At 37.7% G+C, this 16,150-nt stretch overlaps 1 protein-coding gene across 4 annotated transcripts in view; it reads right to left on the reverse strand.

Moving 5' to 3' along the window:
- Window positions 1-3,779: 3,779 nt before the first annotated feature.
- LOC108751288 (glucose dehydrogenase [FAD, quinone]) overlaps window positions 3,780-16,150 on the reverse strand; it is a 30,758-nt gene continuing 18,387 nt past the window's right edge. Inside the window, exons 1-9 of one of the 4 annotated variants that reach the window (XM_018491382.1) lie at window positions 9,696-9,712; window positions 7,319-7,541; window positions 6,950-7,078; window positions 6,676-6,872; window positions 6,506-6,600; window positions 5,508-5,784; window positions 4,917-5,385; window positions 4,227-4,606; window positions 3,780-3,998 (exon numbers count right to left, since the gene is read on the reverse strand). In XM_018491382.1, the coding sequence (XP_018346884.1) occupies window positions 3,906-3,998; window positions 4,227-4,606; window positions 4,917-5,385; window positions 5,508-5,784; window positions 6,506-6,600; window positions 6,676-6,872; window positions 6,950-7,078; window positions 7,319-7,541; window positions 9,696-9,698 (1,866 nt within the window). In that variant the 5' untranslated portion in view covers window positions 9,699-9,712 and the 3' untranslated portion in view covers window positions 3,780-3,905. The other 3 variants (XM_018491380.1, XM_018491384.1, XM_018491381.1) reach the window with 3 other exon arrangements.

Raw genomic sequence — 16,150 nt, forward strand, 5'->3', positions numbered from 1 at the left:
AAATTTTACTTTCAGTGACGAATTAGAAAACGATTTTTTTAGGAAACGTTAAACTGTTCGCACATCCTTATGTTTTAATTCGAGAAGAAATGTTAAACATCGAGGTAGTTTTAATGTAATTACTTGTTTGTTACTTTGCTATATCTGGGCCTCGCGTAATTTTAGTCTATGTTAATGCCGCATTAAAGGTGCGAGGAATTATAAATTTCGGCGTCAAAGCGACCGGTGTTATTATCTAACGAGGCAACGGCGATTTCATTACGCTGGGCGCGAAGGGCTCACCCGGTATAATCGGATTCGCTTCGTGGAGGAATTGGGGCATAATTTTCGGAAATACCCGTGACCGCACCTGCTTTATCAGTCCGATATTTCGCAATTTAATGGATTACATAATTCATAAAGGCTTTACCTCATAATGGGCTGCAGTTTCGTGCCGTCCTCTTAAGTGTCTCCATAAATACATTACGCAATTTCTGTCTACAGTTTCACGACTCGGAATCTTGAAAACAGATATTGATTCATGATGTTATTTAATGAAGTAGATTATGAAGATATTCGTCGAGAAAATATATCTCGCTATATTACCTTTTTCGTTTTTTTACGTTTAGCATGTATATCAAAACGACCCAAGGATGCAGTGACGTTTATGGAGACTCTGAAAAATCGCTCGTGACTTCGCGAGACCAGAAGTCATCGGCCTAAGGAATTATACGCGGCACAAAACGAGCGGCAGTTAGTATTACGAGAATTGCTTCCTCTACTTTTGTGAAGCGCGTGGCTCTCGCGCTTGGGAGGTCACTGGGAGGTGTTTGAAGTCGGCGAGTCTCCGGGGCCAACCGCCATCCGCCGCCATCCTACCATGAATTCATTCGCACCCTCATGAAATTCAAAGCAGTCGTTACGGTCCTGGCACAACGACAACGAGTGCGATGCGACGACGGCGAGGACGAAGAGGACGAGATGGCGCGGACGGTACAGTTACGTGCGCGGATGTATAGCGACGCGCCTAGCTACCCTACGTGCTCTTTCGGCTCGCATGGGGGCTGGAGGGTGTTCGATGTTTTATTTATAATTTGTTTATCTCATCATCTACTCGCGGACCTGCCGACACTTGTGTATGTAACGGTGTCTACACGCTGCTGTCGCGTCCGTCAGTGACTCTCAAGCGTCCGTTGAAACATGAATAGTCAAACGTCCTGTCCTTTTCTCCTCTTCGTCGTATGTCTCATTGGGGACTTTTCTCGCGAGCATCGGTCGGCACGAGTGAAGTGGATAAACTCTTTCGTTGAGTTTCCTCGAACGAATTCCTGGTTCGTTTCATGGCGAGAAGCACGACGGAAGTATGTGGAATTCGGAGGACTTCTTACGAATGTCTCAGAATTTTGATAGCGTTCGGACGATATTCTCCCTTCGCACTCGCAATGTCGAAACTGGGAACCATTGACAACAGGTATGGAATGTAGATAGGTGGAACATAGATCCCGTGCGATTTGTTACATAAAATTGCGCGATATTCGGAAGAATGTGAAATTTAAGAAGACATTTCCAGCCTTCAGTTGATGCCAACTAAAAAAGTAACATAATATCAATATTATAATTTGCACCTAACTCTGTAAAACTTTTCTAATAAATTATCTGAAGAGTAAAATCTCAATTTAAAAAATTGAAAATTAAGCTCTTTTCAAGACTTTTAAGACTGTCTAATTTTCATTCTTTAAAGTGAGATTCTACTCCAAAGAATTTAGAAAGAATAATATAACTGTTATGTAATAATATTTGTTAAATATATATGTACTAATATATTACATTTATATTGTTGAATGTGAAACTACAACATAACATTATGTTATTCTTAGGTCTATATTTTAAATATGTGGTTACTTAAAGATTAAAAGTTACCAACAAAAATTTATGAACAAATTTCTCATCGATGAACGTCTCTACACTAAAAAAAAAAGAAATCTTATTTTTAAAGAAATATGTTTTTGCTCGTATTCAAAAAAATTATTTCTTTAGATCAATGAAAATTTCTTTGAAATTAAGATTTTTTTTCTATGTAGATAACCATTATAGATTTAACCTTTAGATAATTATAATTATAGATCTTTAGGTAACATACATTGTAAAAACGAATTTAGTTCATATCGATTGGCTACGACTACTTCGGGCTCTCTCTTCAAAAATGCTTTGACTCGAATTAATTCTTTGCGATATATCCTGCTACGTTACGTTGACCGATAGCAACAATTCAAACTTCGCAAACTGGTCGATTTAACGAAAGTTAACGATAGCTTTAATTATTCAATTTTCCAGTGGATTTTATGCGACACACAGTCGCTTTGAGTGATCGTAATGTTCTATCGGAACATAGTATCATAGAGGCATTATTTCGCCTTTCTCAGAAGATTTCGTAAGAAACAACACCTTGAAGGTGAATGCTCATTGTCATTTGCACTACATCTTGTGTTCCATATCAAATACGAAACGTGTGCTATTCCGGATGCGTTCGAGTGACCTGATCTGACATTCTCTTGTCGAAGGCGAGAGCACGTTCTCGGCGTCACGACGTGTTGAAATTCAAGGACACTCCTTATAATAGCAATTCACAGCATGCAGAACTCGTATAAATAACGAGCACAATATAGTCTTCGGCAATTCAAAGAATAGACAGAATATAGGTGAACGGCTGCGAATAATGGCAATTCATATTATCGGAACAGAAAATTGGCTGAGATAGCCACTATTAAAGTATTACATTAGTTTAGCGAGCAGTAGGAGGTCGTATAAAATTTCTTGCAAATGTAAAAATATTTTTTTACATTTGCAAGCTCTTACAATGTACATTCGAGGCGAATTCTTTTACTTAGGAATGTCCCAGGATAATTGTTTTAACATAATTTGATGGTGCAGAGGGATTTTCTCGATATTCGAACTGGTCAATTATCTATTCTGAATAGTAATCCAATTATATAGATAGATCTTCCGAGCGGTTCATCGGATTTAATACACTCTGGAGGCAAGCGCATTTGATCTCGAAAGGTTCAGATGGGTGAATAGCTACTGAGGTCAAGCGAAGGGTTGCGAAATCGCTCTTGTATAAGCACGCGAGTCTAAGGAGGTCGAGTACCTGGCTCTTTCCAGGTTTCCAGCTTCTCTGAATCCTAACGGGCACCCGTCCGTACCGCCGTGACCTCCAAGGTGTATTCCCTCGTTTTATTCTCTTTCTACCTTAATAATTGAGACATAGGATATCGTAAGTGGATCCTTTGAGATTGCTAGGACGTATTCTTTCGCGGTGTCCTAGTTGTGCTGCGAAGATGAGCGAAATTACTTCGATTTTGTCGACGGTTAAATTTATAATTTTCAATCGTTTTACTAACCTGAATAGCATGCAACTTAATCGAATGGAATTTGATTTAACTTAAGTACTTAGGTAGTTTTTTATTTCTGGGCAGTTAAGATCAACTCGAAATTCCGTATTCTAATGTTTAATGTAGAAATAACTGAAACATGAATAATTCAAGTTTAAGCTGTATAAACAAGTTACATGATCTACACCAACATGTATTATTTTATGAAATGCTTTAAATTAACTTGTCACAGTGGTTATAATTCAACTTAGCTTCGTTATTACGACAGCAAAAGTAAATTCTGTAAAACAAAACTGTTCATTCATAAATTTCCATCTTATTTTTATTGTTGCAACTGTTATTCAAAGTCAATATAAACGTAAACGCAACAACTGACAAGGTACAGGGAAAAACGGAGCTCTATGTGTAAACATGTATATTTTTATTAAACTTCACAAAAAGTTATGTTATGCTTACAAAAAACATAACGTGGAAATAAAAACGAATTCTACATCTAATTCTTTGGTATTAAAAGGCAGTTTACATAATCTTTACTTAATTGTTGATCACTTTGTAATCGTTCTTGATGAAATCAGCGACTCTCTCACCAATCATATTGATCGAGGCAACAGGATTACCGGAAATCATCTAAGAAATAGAAAGGAATTAATTGATTACAAGAGATAGAGATATTAATTGAATTTTTTTTTAGAAATATTTTATATAAATTTCATAAAAATTATCTATCGAGTTAAATTAGTTTTTAGATACGAGCTAATAAGAAAAAAGTTTATGATATGATTATATTTTAATTGACCTATTAAATTGATATATTTGTTTGTAAATTTGTTTATAAATCGAGATTTGTTTACTTACCTGTGGCATAATGGAGGCATCGGCCACTCTTAAACCATCTATGCCGTAAACTTTGAGAGTTGGATCAACGACAGCCATTGGATCCGAAGAGGAACTCATTTTGCAAGTACCGGCCTGATGATTTTCGGGCCTAGTATCGTATTGGAATTTGCAATCCCAATACTCATAATTCATTTCTCCATTTTTTTTATACTGTTCGCATTCTGGGACAATTGCATCTACCATCTTTAGATTGTACTTTTTCATCGTTTCTGCTTGTAATAGCTTGAAGATATATTGAATACCCTGATAAATAATCGATCGATCTTGCGGATGGGCTAAATCATTGCTCCAAATGATCGGGGGACTTAAAGGATTTTTTGAGGCCAGCATTAGTCGACCTAGAATTTATCAGTGAAATATGTCTTGCAGCAGAGTAAGAATTTTTATCTTTTACAGAAAATAACACAATTTTCTAATTTTCTAATAACTAGAATGCAATTATATCGATTTTCTTCTAATGCGATTACAGATAAAAAATATATTAAAATAATTTTGATGAGAAATATTGATATTAGAAAGAGTTGAAAGTGTAGTTTTATAATCTTGTTCACCATGTTGTTATGCATAGCTACTTACATTGTCAGTATTTTTATGCTAATTTTGCGCTATTTAGGGCACAAAAGCTGAGTTACATACTTATTGACTTACCTCTACTTAACGTTTGAATATTTACGGCGATAAACCTAACAGTTTGTTTGTTATCGTACATTTTCAAGTCCTCAATTCTGCCGCCTGTATTGCAAATGGCTTGATAGCCAGCGAAGAAGAACTGAATGTCCGGATCATCGGCGGTAGTGTAGTTGGACGCTAGTATGCCGGTAACCTGGGCCAATCCCGTAGACGATAACGGGCCGGTTTGATTGTATAAATATGTATCGGCATTGTCCGGATTTAGTTCATTTATATGCGTCTCACTGAGGCTGAAGTCCACGCCGTACGACGCATGGTTGTGAAGATTTTCACCGACTCCCGGCAAATCGACGACCGTGTGAATTCCCACAGAGTCTAGATGTTCCTTCGGCCCGATACCCGATAGGAGCAAAAGCTGAGGCGAATTTATAGCGCCAGCCGTAAGAATCACTTCCTTTTTCGCTTTTACGTTGTATTGCCGGCCGTTCTGCAAATTGTAAGTCGTTCGTCAAGCCATGTGACTCTCGGGACAAATCATCGTTTATTCATGAAGACGCAATTGCGAAATTGCGCCCGTAGAAGCTCGAGAAATATAAGACGTTGACTCACCATAATGAAAGTGATTCCCACGGTTTTTACTTTTGATAAACTTTTCATCGTATTGACTTTCGTCACGATCGCGTTTAGAGCTACGTGCAGATTTGTGCGATACCTGTGCGGCCACAGATAAGCTCTGGCGGCACTAAGTCTGACGCCATTTCTGCTGATTGTTTGTGCCACGGTAAAACCCGTGATATTCTGGCCCACTAAGTCCTCGCTGACTCCTAAACCTGTTTCCTCTGCAGCCGTCAATATGTCCCAAGCGAATTGCGGCTGCCAGGGGAATCTATTAATGAAAGTAATCAGCGAGTTTAATTCGTACGTGTAGATCAATTAAATTGGTGGGGAAACTATGGGGATTACGTCAGAGACACGCTTTAGTTCTCAACGCACAGATCCTGTTTAATGAATCCGGATCAGCCACGCTAATTGCGACAGATAGAGATAAATACGTTGAAATATTCTTTGATGATAAAACTAATTTTCAAAGGATTATTAATTATATAACAGATATTAAAAGATTTTACGCAACGGCAATCACAATTTATTCCGCAGAATCATTACTTTAAAAGAAAGACACGGATATTTTTAGATTGTTTTTCATTTTAAATGACGTAAACTGTTGTGTAGCGAGAGAGAGAGAGAGAGAGAGAGAGAGATGGGGGGACAAAGAGTGTAAAAATTAAAGTAATATAAAAGCTATGACACACAAAAAGAACTTGAGCAGTAAGTAAATCAACATTTTGGATTTCCTATTTACGTTATTTCCTATTTACTTTGTTTTTTACTGTGATTCTCGCTTACTGCTTAAGTTCTTTTTGTGAGCCATGACCTTTATACTACTTTAATTCTTACACTCTTTTTGTCGCTGTTGTCACGACTGTTTACGTCATTTAAAATAAAAAATAATTTGAAGTCATTCGTGTCTTTTTTCAGAGTAAAATTCTGCGGAACAAATTGCGATCTTTTTTTCTGCGTGTTATGGACTTAAGAAAATTGACATTTGCCTTTCGACCGTCATTGGACCTCCAGTAGCATGATCTTCTGCCCTGACCCTTCCAATTTCTTTATTGTTTTCCGATTTAAAGAAGTACGGCAACACCTAATGTGTTACAAAAATTAATAATGATTTATGTAATATCTCATGAAGATTCTATTAATAATATTTTCTCCATACGTCTTTCCACGACCATCCCGCGTTTCCCATTTCCACCCATCTGTCATAATCTTTCGCGTGGCCTCGATGATACGCCATACCATGATGGGAAGAGCATCCTCCGAGGTTTTTACCCCTCGGCCAGCTGCAACTGCCGTTATATCTCAAGCACGCGTACGATTCATTCGTGGTTTTATAATTCCAATCCAGTTCGGTGTCTGTAATGTCGCACGATCAAAATGAATGGCGAACAATTATTAATATTAGCGACTTTGAAGAAATCAAGATGTATTACTGAGGTAGAGTTGAAGGTTGCTCGGTATTTGCATGCCAGGTAACTCATCCGGTCCAGCTTCTACAAGAAGCACGTTCCACTTCTCAATTTCACTCAGCCTAGCGGCTACGACTGATCCGGCTGCACCGCCTGAATTAAAAACACAAGATTGAATAGGTATTAGTTTAGCCGTCGTGAACCAATCGCGTATCTTTTCAACATCAAATCGGTTACAAATAAATCTTAATGTTGATTTTAATTGATACAATTTAAGGATGAATGTTGAGTTTTTACATTTATTGAACATAATTTCACGAAACGTTTCGTTAGATTACTAGACAAATAGATTTTAATAGCCCATTATATTTACGGGTAAATTGATTATCTTACCTCCAACGACAATGAAGTCGTAAATAAATTGCGGCCTCTTGATAGGCGTGATTCGCTCGCACATTCCGTTAATTATTGGGCTATAGGCAACTAACATGTTCACCATAGACAGAAACAAAGTGGCAGAATTGCCGTTGCAGACATCGGTCAATGAGAGTCCGTTTACGAGGAAGGGCGACGAACATGGTGCTTCCGGCACATCGTAGTCCAGCGAGTACATGTTCTATAATACCGTATAACGTATAGTTGCACGACTAAATATATTGCGGCACTTAAGAATGTTGATCTCGAGTTTATGCATCGTATAAACCGTAGAACGATGCTCCATTATTTTATGAATATCACGGCCATTACTGTTGTGAAATTACTTTACTCTCGCAATCAAATTACGAATAACCGTAATAATCTACGAGGATTTAATATTAAGTCTTGCATATAATTCTCTCAATTAACTTTGTTGAATTCTATAAAATTCTAATTGGAGAAATTTATTACGGTAGGCAAATATTATTTTATACGAATATACTCGTTGCCTGTTTGAATTTTTTTTTAATATTGTAAAAAATTTTAGTGAAGGAATTATTTGATATACTTATTATTATTTAATACTCTTACTACAATGTCAAAATTTTGAGTTACACTTAAAAATTCAAAACCTGATTTTGTTCTTTATGGTATCCCTACTTTTATTATTAACTTTTTAAAAATGTCTTTTTCCTTCACACCCAATACAATTGACAAGCGATACATCCGTAGAATAACAACGTACCATTTTCCGTGAATAAGATCGTCGCAAGGAGTATTGTCCGTCGTGCTCGGCTTTTACTACCTGATTGCGGCATCCGTTTTGTTGTCGCTTTGTTATATACCCGTTTCGCATATATGCATATGCACGTATGCACGTACCGTGAAATGTCTAGCTGTGATTAAGTGCTCAACGCATATAACATAAAAACGATAATAACGGCGCTTGTTATAACCCCTACTTGTCACACTTGTAAATCACCGCACGTGCTATCATTTTAGAAAAATGACGAATAGTCTGTCACTAAAATAGCACAAATAAAATAGATAGACGAGTTACTATTACTTGTGTTTCCGCTGAACCCATTTGCATTCCGGAAGTTAGAGTAAAAGCTTGTGTATTGCACATGAAACTTTTGTAAGCGTTAATTTATTGACTGTTTAAAGTTTTTATCAAATTGCTTTATACAGGCGGATTAATTTCAATAAATATTTAGCTGTTAACAAGCAACTGTTTTATTCTTGAGTCTTTGATTATCGCATTTGTTTATAATTATTGCATTTAATTGCAATTATTGCATTTATTTACGACACATATGCGCAATTCATAGGATCGATTGGAAGCAAGCGGTTATTCTATATTTAGTCTGCTACTATGCAATCTTGTTTATTTACAATATTTTGATTTACACTCGGATGATTCGAGAGTGGCCGAACTATCCATATTTATAATCCATTTCGTTTTTTTTTACATATTTTTTTGTTAACAATTAATTACTATGTTTTTTGGCGATTGATGTACCAGGTACCAGAATCTGTCTTTGGTTATCATTTCGATAGGACATCCATGATAGTAGATCTATTACATGCTATTACAATTACATATTGAAAGCTATGTACGTAATATGGAAAGATTATTAGCATTTTAATATATATACATCTAAACTTCTTCGTAATTCTATATCTCTTGATGCATACGGTAACTAAAAACAACAGGAAATTGTAGCTTGTTGAAGGAATTAATAATATTATAATAGTAATAATACTCGTAAGTTATACGAAGATTTATGTGCTCGTTGTGTCGCAGCTAATTGATTGATGGCGGATCTCTCGACTAACTGCGATGCTATGAGACACAATCTCAGGAAATTCCCAACTGGAAATTAAGACATGGCGGTATAGCGAGACGACGACTGTCATCAGTCGTACGACTCACTGTGTTAGTTACAATAATTGCACGTTGCAACATAATTTTAAGTTTTGACGTAGCACTCGGGCTATCGAGCGGGATGCAAGTCCAGCTCGATCGCTCGACCATACCGAAGAGAAAGGAAATCGCAGCCTATGGGGATCTTCCAGAAAGTCCTTGCCTTTGGTCGCGTTCTCGCCGACTTTTTTAGGCTACGGAATACGCATTGATGGATGCAATAAGCGACTAGATAGATCGCAGAGCGCCCGGGCTACCATATAGCCTGGTCCCAGTCGATGTACTTGATCCCCCAAAGTAACAGGTCCAGCGTACTGTCGATCGTCGTGCGTGAACTAGGAAACATGGTAAATTGCTGGTGACTAATGATGCATCCAATGATCACCGTTTTTCCCTATGGGGCAAGGTTCTTTGTCTTTCCCGTACCATTGTGTACCGGCAACACCCCAATCGGACTTGATGAACGCTGCCGCCCTTTCGCCGATCATCATGCTCGGAGCTGCCGTGTTGCTGGACGTAACCTTGAAAAGAAATCATTCTATATCTCTTCTTTTTATTTTCACGTCAATTAAATCATAAAAATATTTTTAAATAAACCTTCGGAATTTTATAAATATATAAAACAATATTTCGAAGATATATTCTGTATTAAAAGATTAAATTAGAGTTAAAAATGAATGACGGACATAAACGGAAAGCTTATAAATTCGTTAATCTAACTTTAAATGATTTATAACTCATATAAGATTTTAGAATAATAATCTAGTGCATATTTGTTTATAATGTTTATATTTTGTACATTTTAATGTACGTATATATGATTTATATTTATATTCGTATTTAGATTCTTCAATTCTCTCGTATTACACAGCGCGTTAAATTATGAAATGAAATACTGTCTTAAATTCTAGCATAAATTATAGACTCTCTAAAATAAGCTTTACGTAATGAAGAATCCCAACGAATGATTAAAAACTTAATAACGAACGTACATTCGAACGATAATCTTAAAAAAGAATCTTCGCAACGAAAAAATTCAAGTATCTCGCGATCTTCTCGCTAATGATCGTCCATTCGGTGTTCGGTAAGTGCAGTAAAAGCACAAAAAAGAAGAGAAAACACATCAACACTCGCGATATTCCCGCGATTACAGAAAATACCTACCTCTGGCATAATGGACGCGTCGGCCACCCGGAGGTTCCTGATGCCATATACCTTCAATCGATTGTCGACTACGGCCATGGGATCATTAGGTGCACCCATCTTGCAGGAACCCGCTTGATGATTTTCCGGGCCGGTATCTTGGCGCACGGCGCAGGCCCAATATTTTTTGCTTAGATAAGGATATTGGGAGCACTTGGGCGACGGTTGGTGACTCAAAACCATATTATACTTGGCCATGGCACTGGTATTGGCTAGGGACAACGCAATCTCGATACCTTCCACGAGGATCTTCACGTCCATAGGATGGGTCAGATAGTTGCCCCAAATCACTGGCTTCTCGAGGGGGTTGTTACTGGCGAGACGTAGTCTCCCTGCGGCCAAGTTCGTTTATTGGCGGTGGTTAATCGGTGACAGAACGGTATGCTACATTGACGCGCGATACATTGACTGTTGAAATTCACCGGAATTTCACGGACCACCGAGACGCAACGTGGACGCATTGATTAATCAATTTGTAGAAATTTTCCCGGTGATAACCACGGTCGCGAACGAGCCGGTCCTATCATTCCCGCATTAAATTACGAACGGACGGAATTCATGGTGGTCGGTGATCGATGATAAATTGATTGAAATTACCATCTAATTAGTCAATTTTTGCGGACGGGAGTCCGGTACTTCGGGCTAATTACGTTCGCTTACCCTTACTACGCGGCTGTGTCGTTGTCGGCGATATGCTGATTCTGCGTCCGTTATTGTCCAAAGTGGCACCTGCCTCACCGGTTATTGCGCAGGCCGCCTGGTAGCCACCGAAAAAGAACTGGATATCAGGATGATTCTTAGTTGCGTAGGTCGACGGTAACATCCCGGTCAATTGCGATAAACCAGTCGACGACATCGGTCCTTTTTGAAAAGCGATATATTCTGCGGCAGTCACCCAGTTCAGGTCGAACATATTCGGTTGATTGATGATCCACGATAAAGTATACGACACGTGATTATGCAGGTTCTCCCCGACACCTGGAGCAAAATCGTTCAGTCGATTAAAAATGCAATTATCGACTTTGACGTAATTCCGGCCGGTGATCCGATCGAGTGCCGACTTGACGCTCGTTTCCATCATTTATGTTCAATAGGAACGAAAACTTTGCGCTTTTCGTAATTAACGTAGACATTGGAACCTATATCCGCGGGAATTAATCTCGGTCGTACTTTAAATAAGATGCTCCGAAGTATCTAAGAACTAATTTTCTTCAATGCCTAATTAGTTTTCTTTCAACGGTACGAGACTCTTTGTCAAATTTATACCTAGCGAAAGACTTGATGCTATCGTCGTACTAATTATCGAATCGAATAATAAACTTTCGTGCGTCATCGATGAATTACGCTAAATGCCATCGGAGGATTATTATCTTCTCTGAGAGGTACATCATCGTACTCATAATGACTTACGTAAGATGAATGAATCGCTTACCTGGAAGATCCTTGACGACTGTGACGTTCATCGCCCGCAGATGTTCCTTCGGCCCGATTCCGGAGAGTAGCAACAGTTGAGGCGAATTTACGGCACCACCGGAGGCGATTACCTCCTTTGTGGCACGGGCAACTCGAAGTTCACCATCCTGAAGATGCGTTCATTGAAACTCACATCACCAAACTCACCGACGCGCTTTAGAGCGCGAACTTGATTTCGCGTTTAAGTGCCGATAACTACTCCGGCAAAAAGCAAAGTTTCCCGATGCCGCGTGATATTGTCATATTATGTCCCGTCTAGTTTCAACAGCGTGTATATTATGCAGAATTTAACGCGTTGTGTAAATATTAATTAATGAAGACACTAAATCAAGCTCACATTAGTCTGTATGGTCTTTTAGAATTTATTCTCGAATATCTAAATCTCGTGTCCGAGTTAAATATAGTAAGACATATTGATTATTGATTTTTATATGAAAAAACTTTTAAATGCAGCAAACAAGATAAAAATTATACTCCTCTTAATACCCGTGAAAGTGACTCTATTAAGCGAAACCTGCGCATGAGCTATCAGCTATTATGTAATTATTGATTTGCGCATGAAAAACTTGTAGCTTCAGCGAGTGAGATAAAAATGATCTTTTTAATATACTCATGTAAAGTAACTTCATTATGTGGTATCAACTATTATATAATTATCGGTGTGCTCACGAAAAACTTAACTTCAGCGAACGAGATAAAAACCAAAGTTTTTAATATCCGTGAAAATGACTTTGCATTGTGCGACTTCTGCGCATGATTACTAGAGCGTTGTATCTTAATATAAGCTGAAACAATAAAATAAGACCCTCGGCAAATTCCCACTCGTGCATAATACAGATTTTTCAAGCGTGACGTATTCACCGTATTAATAAAAGTTGCAGCGTGTTTCACTGTAACTTTCAACAAAAACTCTTGCTCGCAATTTCGTAACAAGCAGGATTTCCGGAATCTATAAAAAATTGTATCTGTCAATCACGATATTTAAAAATAGATTTTTAGATGTTGCTATAATTGTACTAATTCGTGAAAGGCCTTACTAATCTTATTATTATTATAATTTGTGATAAGTGACGTTTGATTTTTATGAAAAACGACAAATTAAAATTTCATCCCATACGTCTCTTTTATTTATAGATATTATTGTAAAAACTTAAAATAGAATACTTATCCACACATATCCATAATTAAATTGGACTTTCAATTAGATTAAGTCATTAAATAATATTCAATGAATAATAATGAAGTGATTTTCTATTAATTGTGTGAAGTTTCTCACATTTTAACACAACTTCTAATAATATTACGTCATAGTTTAGAATAATATTAAGTTAAGAAAATGATTATTAAATTAAATACATATTCAAATAATCTTTTAATGTAGGATGAAATATAAAGGAAAATGTCATTATCGCCGAGTTAGGAGAATATAAAAACGCATATACTAACTTGATAAAATTGTACTCCAACGGCCCTGTGATTTTCTATCAAGATCTTCGTGACAGTGGCGTTTAAGGAGATGTGCAAGTTGCGTCGATGCCGTATCGGCCGTAAGAACGCTGCGGCGCTACTCATTCGGACACCGTTCTTACTTGTGGTTTGAGCCACAGTGAATCCTGTAAATTGGTCACCATTCAGGTCCTGGCTAATCGGGTATCCTCTTTCAGCTGCAGCGGCGAGGATATCGTCTGCGATCGCAGGCTTCCACGGAAACCGTTCGACGGTTAGCAGACCACCGGTCGAATGATACTTGCGACCAACTCGATGGATCTCCGTGTTGTTCTCGGAGCACATGAAGTACGGCAAGACCTAAACAAGATCGGTCATTATTTCTCGAGCAGTGTATTTCTCGTTCGATCTCTTCAAATATCATGGAGTTGAGAACTTTTAGAGATCAATATTTGAAAAACTACTACTCGTAAAACTTTCTCTTCCTAAATGTAATTTTATAGAACTACGAGACTTGTAATATCATAGTTAGCATACCATATGCTAATTACATTGTAACTTGTACTTTACAATACTTTTTATTAATTCGACAAGTTATGACTGAATAATTACGTCGATATGAAGTGGTTAGTTTGTATCTTTTATTCTCTGTAGTGTCTCATTTGAGATAAGTATTACAATTGAAAAAAAAAAAGAGAGATTCCGAATAACTTCAATTTTGCCTTTCACTTCGATTCGTCTGTATATATATTTAGATTATCCAAAGTACTTGAAATAGTCTATTGATATAGGTTTATGGGATCTTACATCGCGCCAATTCCATCCGTGATTGCCCATAGCTGCCCAATTGTCAAAATCTTTCGCGTGGCCCCGCATATACATCATACCATTGTGAACGGACGTCCCACCTAGATTTTTACCACGCGGCCAACTGCAGGATCCGCCGCTTAACAGACAAGCGTTCATCTCGTTCGTGGTTTGATACTGCCAGTCAATGTCAGTTCCTATCGGCAAAATTGTCAGATCGTTTTAACATGCGTAAAGCCCGGAACGGATTGTAGCAGCACTCGCAATAATATAGATTCCAGATGAGCAGAGCAATAATTTCCTCTCGGAGGTGCTCGAAACACTCGTGTATTTTAAATAAAAGCGATATGATTACTTTGCATTATTCCATACCCGTCGATATCTCAGATTCACGTGGTGAGCCGTATCCACCATAATATCCCTACAGATTTTATCGTAACTAATTTGACATCGATTCTCTTTTAATAAAATTATTGTTGAATTAAATGCGTGGCGCTCCGATTAAAATCAAGCTTCAGAGATGCTAATAAATGATAATATATTAGCTCTTATTGAATTTTAAGCAGACACGCTCGAAATTTTATTTCATAGCATAATTAACGAACATTGAAAATGGAAAGAGATTATTTTATGGAAATATATTCTACAGGGAAGGATCGAATTTAAATGGATGAAAGGCGAAAAAAGCTCTCGCGCATTTTGTATCTTACATTTCTGATATCTATTCACTTGCATGTCATGTTGAACGATAGAGTAAAGATGAAAATAAAAACTACACCTTAAATGCTTATCATCGCGAGGTTTGAACGTGGTACAGATAACAGAACAACAGCGCTATGTATGCAGGGAGGGTCCAATTGAAACTTACCCAGAAACATTCCCACCATACTGGGAACCTCAGCACCCGGTGGTTCGTCCGGGCCGGCTTCTAGCAACAAAACTTTCCATTCGGGTATGTCGCTCAGTCTAGACGCCACCACGGCACCGGCTGATCCTCCTAATTCCGAAGCGACAAAAGTCATTAAAGTCCTGTCGTTATACAGCGCGAACCGGTTACGGTTCGAGAAAAATGCATCCGCGACCGGCGGTGATGGGGAAGAAACAGGTTTCGGGTGAAACAATGTCTATAATTGCATTCGCCGGAAGGAAAGCATCTGTGCGACCCTAATTAACTTTTCTTTTCTCGTGATTAGATCCAACGTCGGCTGATAAATCGCGGCCGATTTATCGCTCGCTGAATCGTTCGCGCGAGTTCCTTTTCTTTTGTCTGCATATCAAGTGTTCAGTTAATGACAAGTGCGAAGAAAGCTAGGAAGAGCTCTATGTGCCTAATAAGAGCTGAAACGTCATCAGCGATTGGTGATTACTGTGTTGATGCTAGAATACATAGAGTCTCGGACTGTTATGTTAATCGACTATCACCGGATGAACGCAATTTGACGCCGCGACTGTTATTATTATGATCCTAGTAATTCTTACGAAAAGGCTTGTATGCGGCATTGGAAAGTTGGTAGTTAAGGCCTTGACAATGGTTTGCCAAGAGCAGTGTAATTACAGCCGTGCACGTGCTGATGAAATTGCGCAAAGAAAAAACAATTTTGCTGAAATTTTTTTTAAATTTAGGTTGATACAGATCCGGAAATAATTTAATTGGGATCATCAAAATAATTAAATTATATAACGAGCAATGCTGCTAAAAGTTTTGATACTTTAACAGCACCAGTTTGAGTGTCCTACATAATTATTTTGATAATAGTTATTCTGATTCCACCGAAGAAATTACTTTCTGATCTGTATCTAGCCATTATATAGGTATTTTGACGAAACTATTTTCTCCATGCATATTCGTCTTTTTTTTTATATTAATATTTAATATTATTTCTGCGCATTTCCAAAACAACAGATCTTTTGGAAATTGTTAAATCACATAATGTAATATGCATAAGCATATG

The sequence above is a fragment of the Trachymyrmex septentrionalis genome, unplaced genomic scaffold, assembly GCF_001594115.1.
Source record: "Trachymyrmex septentrionalis isolate Tsep2-gDNA-1 unplaced genomic scaffold, Tsep1.0 scaffold43, whole genome shotgun sequence".
Taxonomy (NCBI): domain Eukaryota; kingdom Metazoa; phylum Arthropoda; class Insecta; order Hymenoptera; family Formicidae; genus Trachymyrmex; species Trachymyrmex septentrionalis.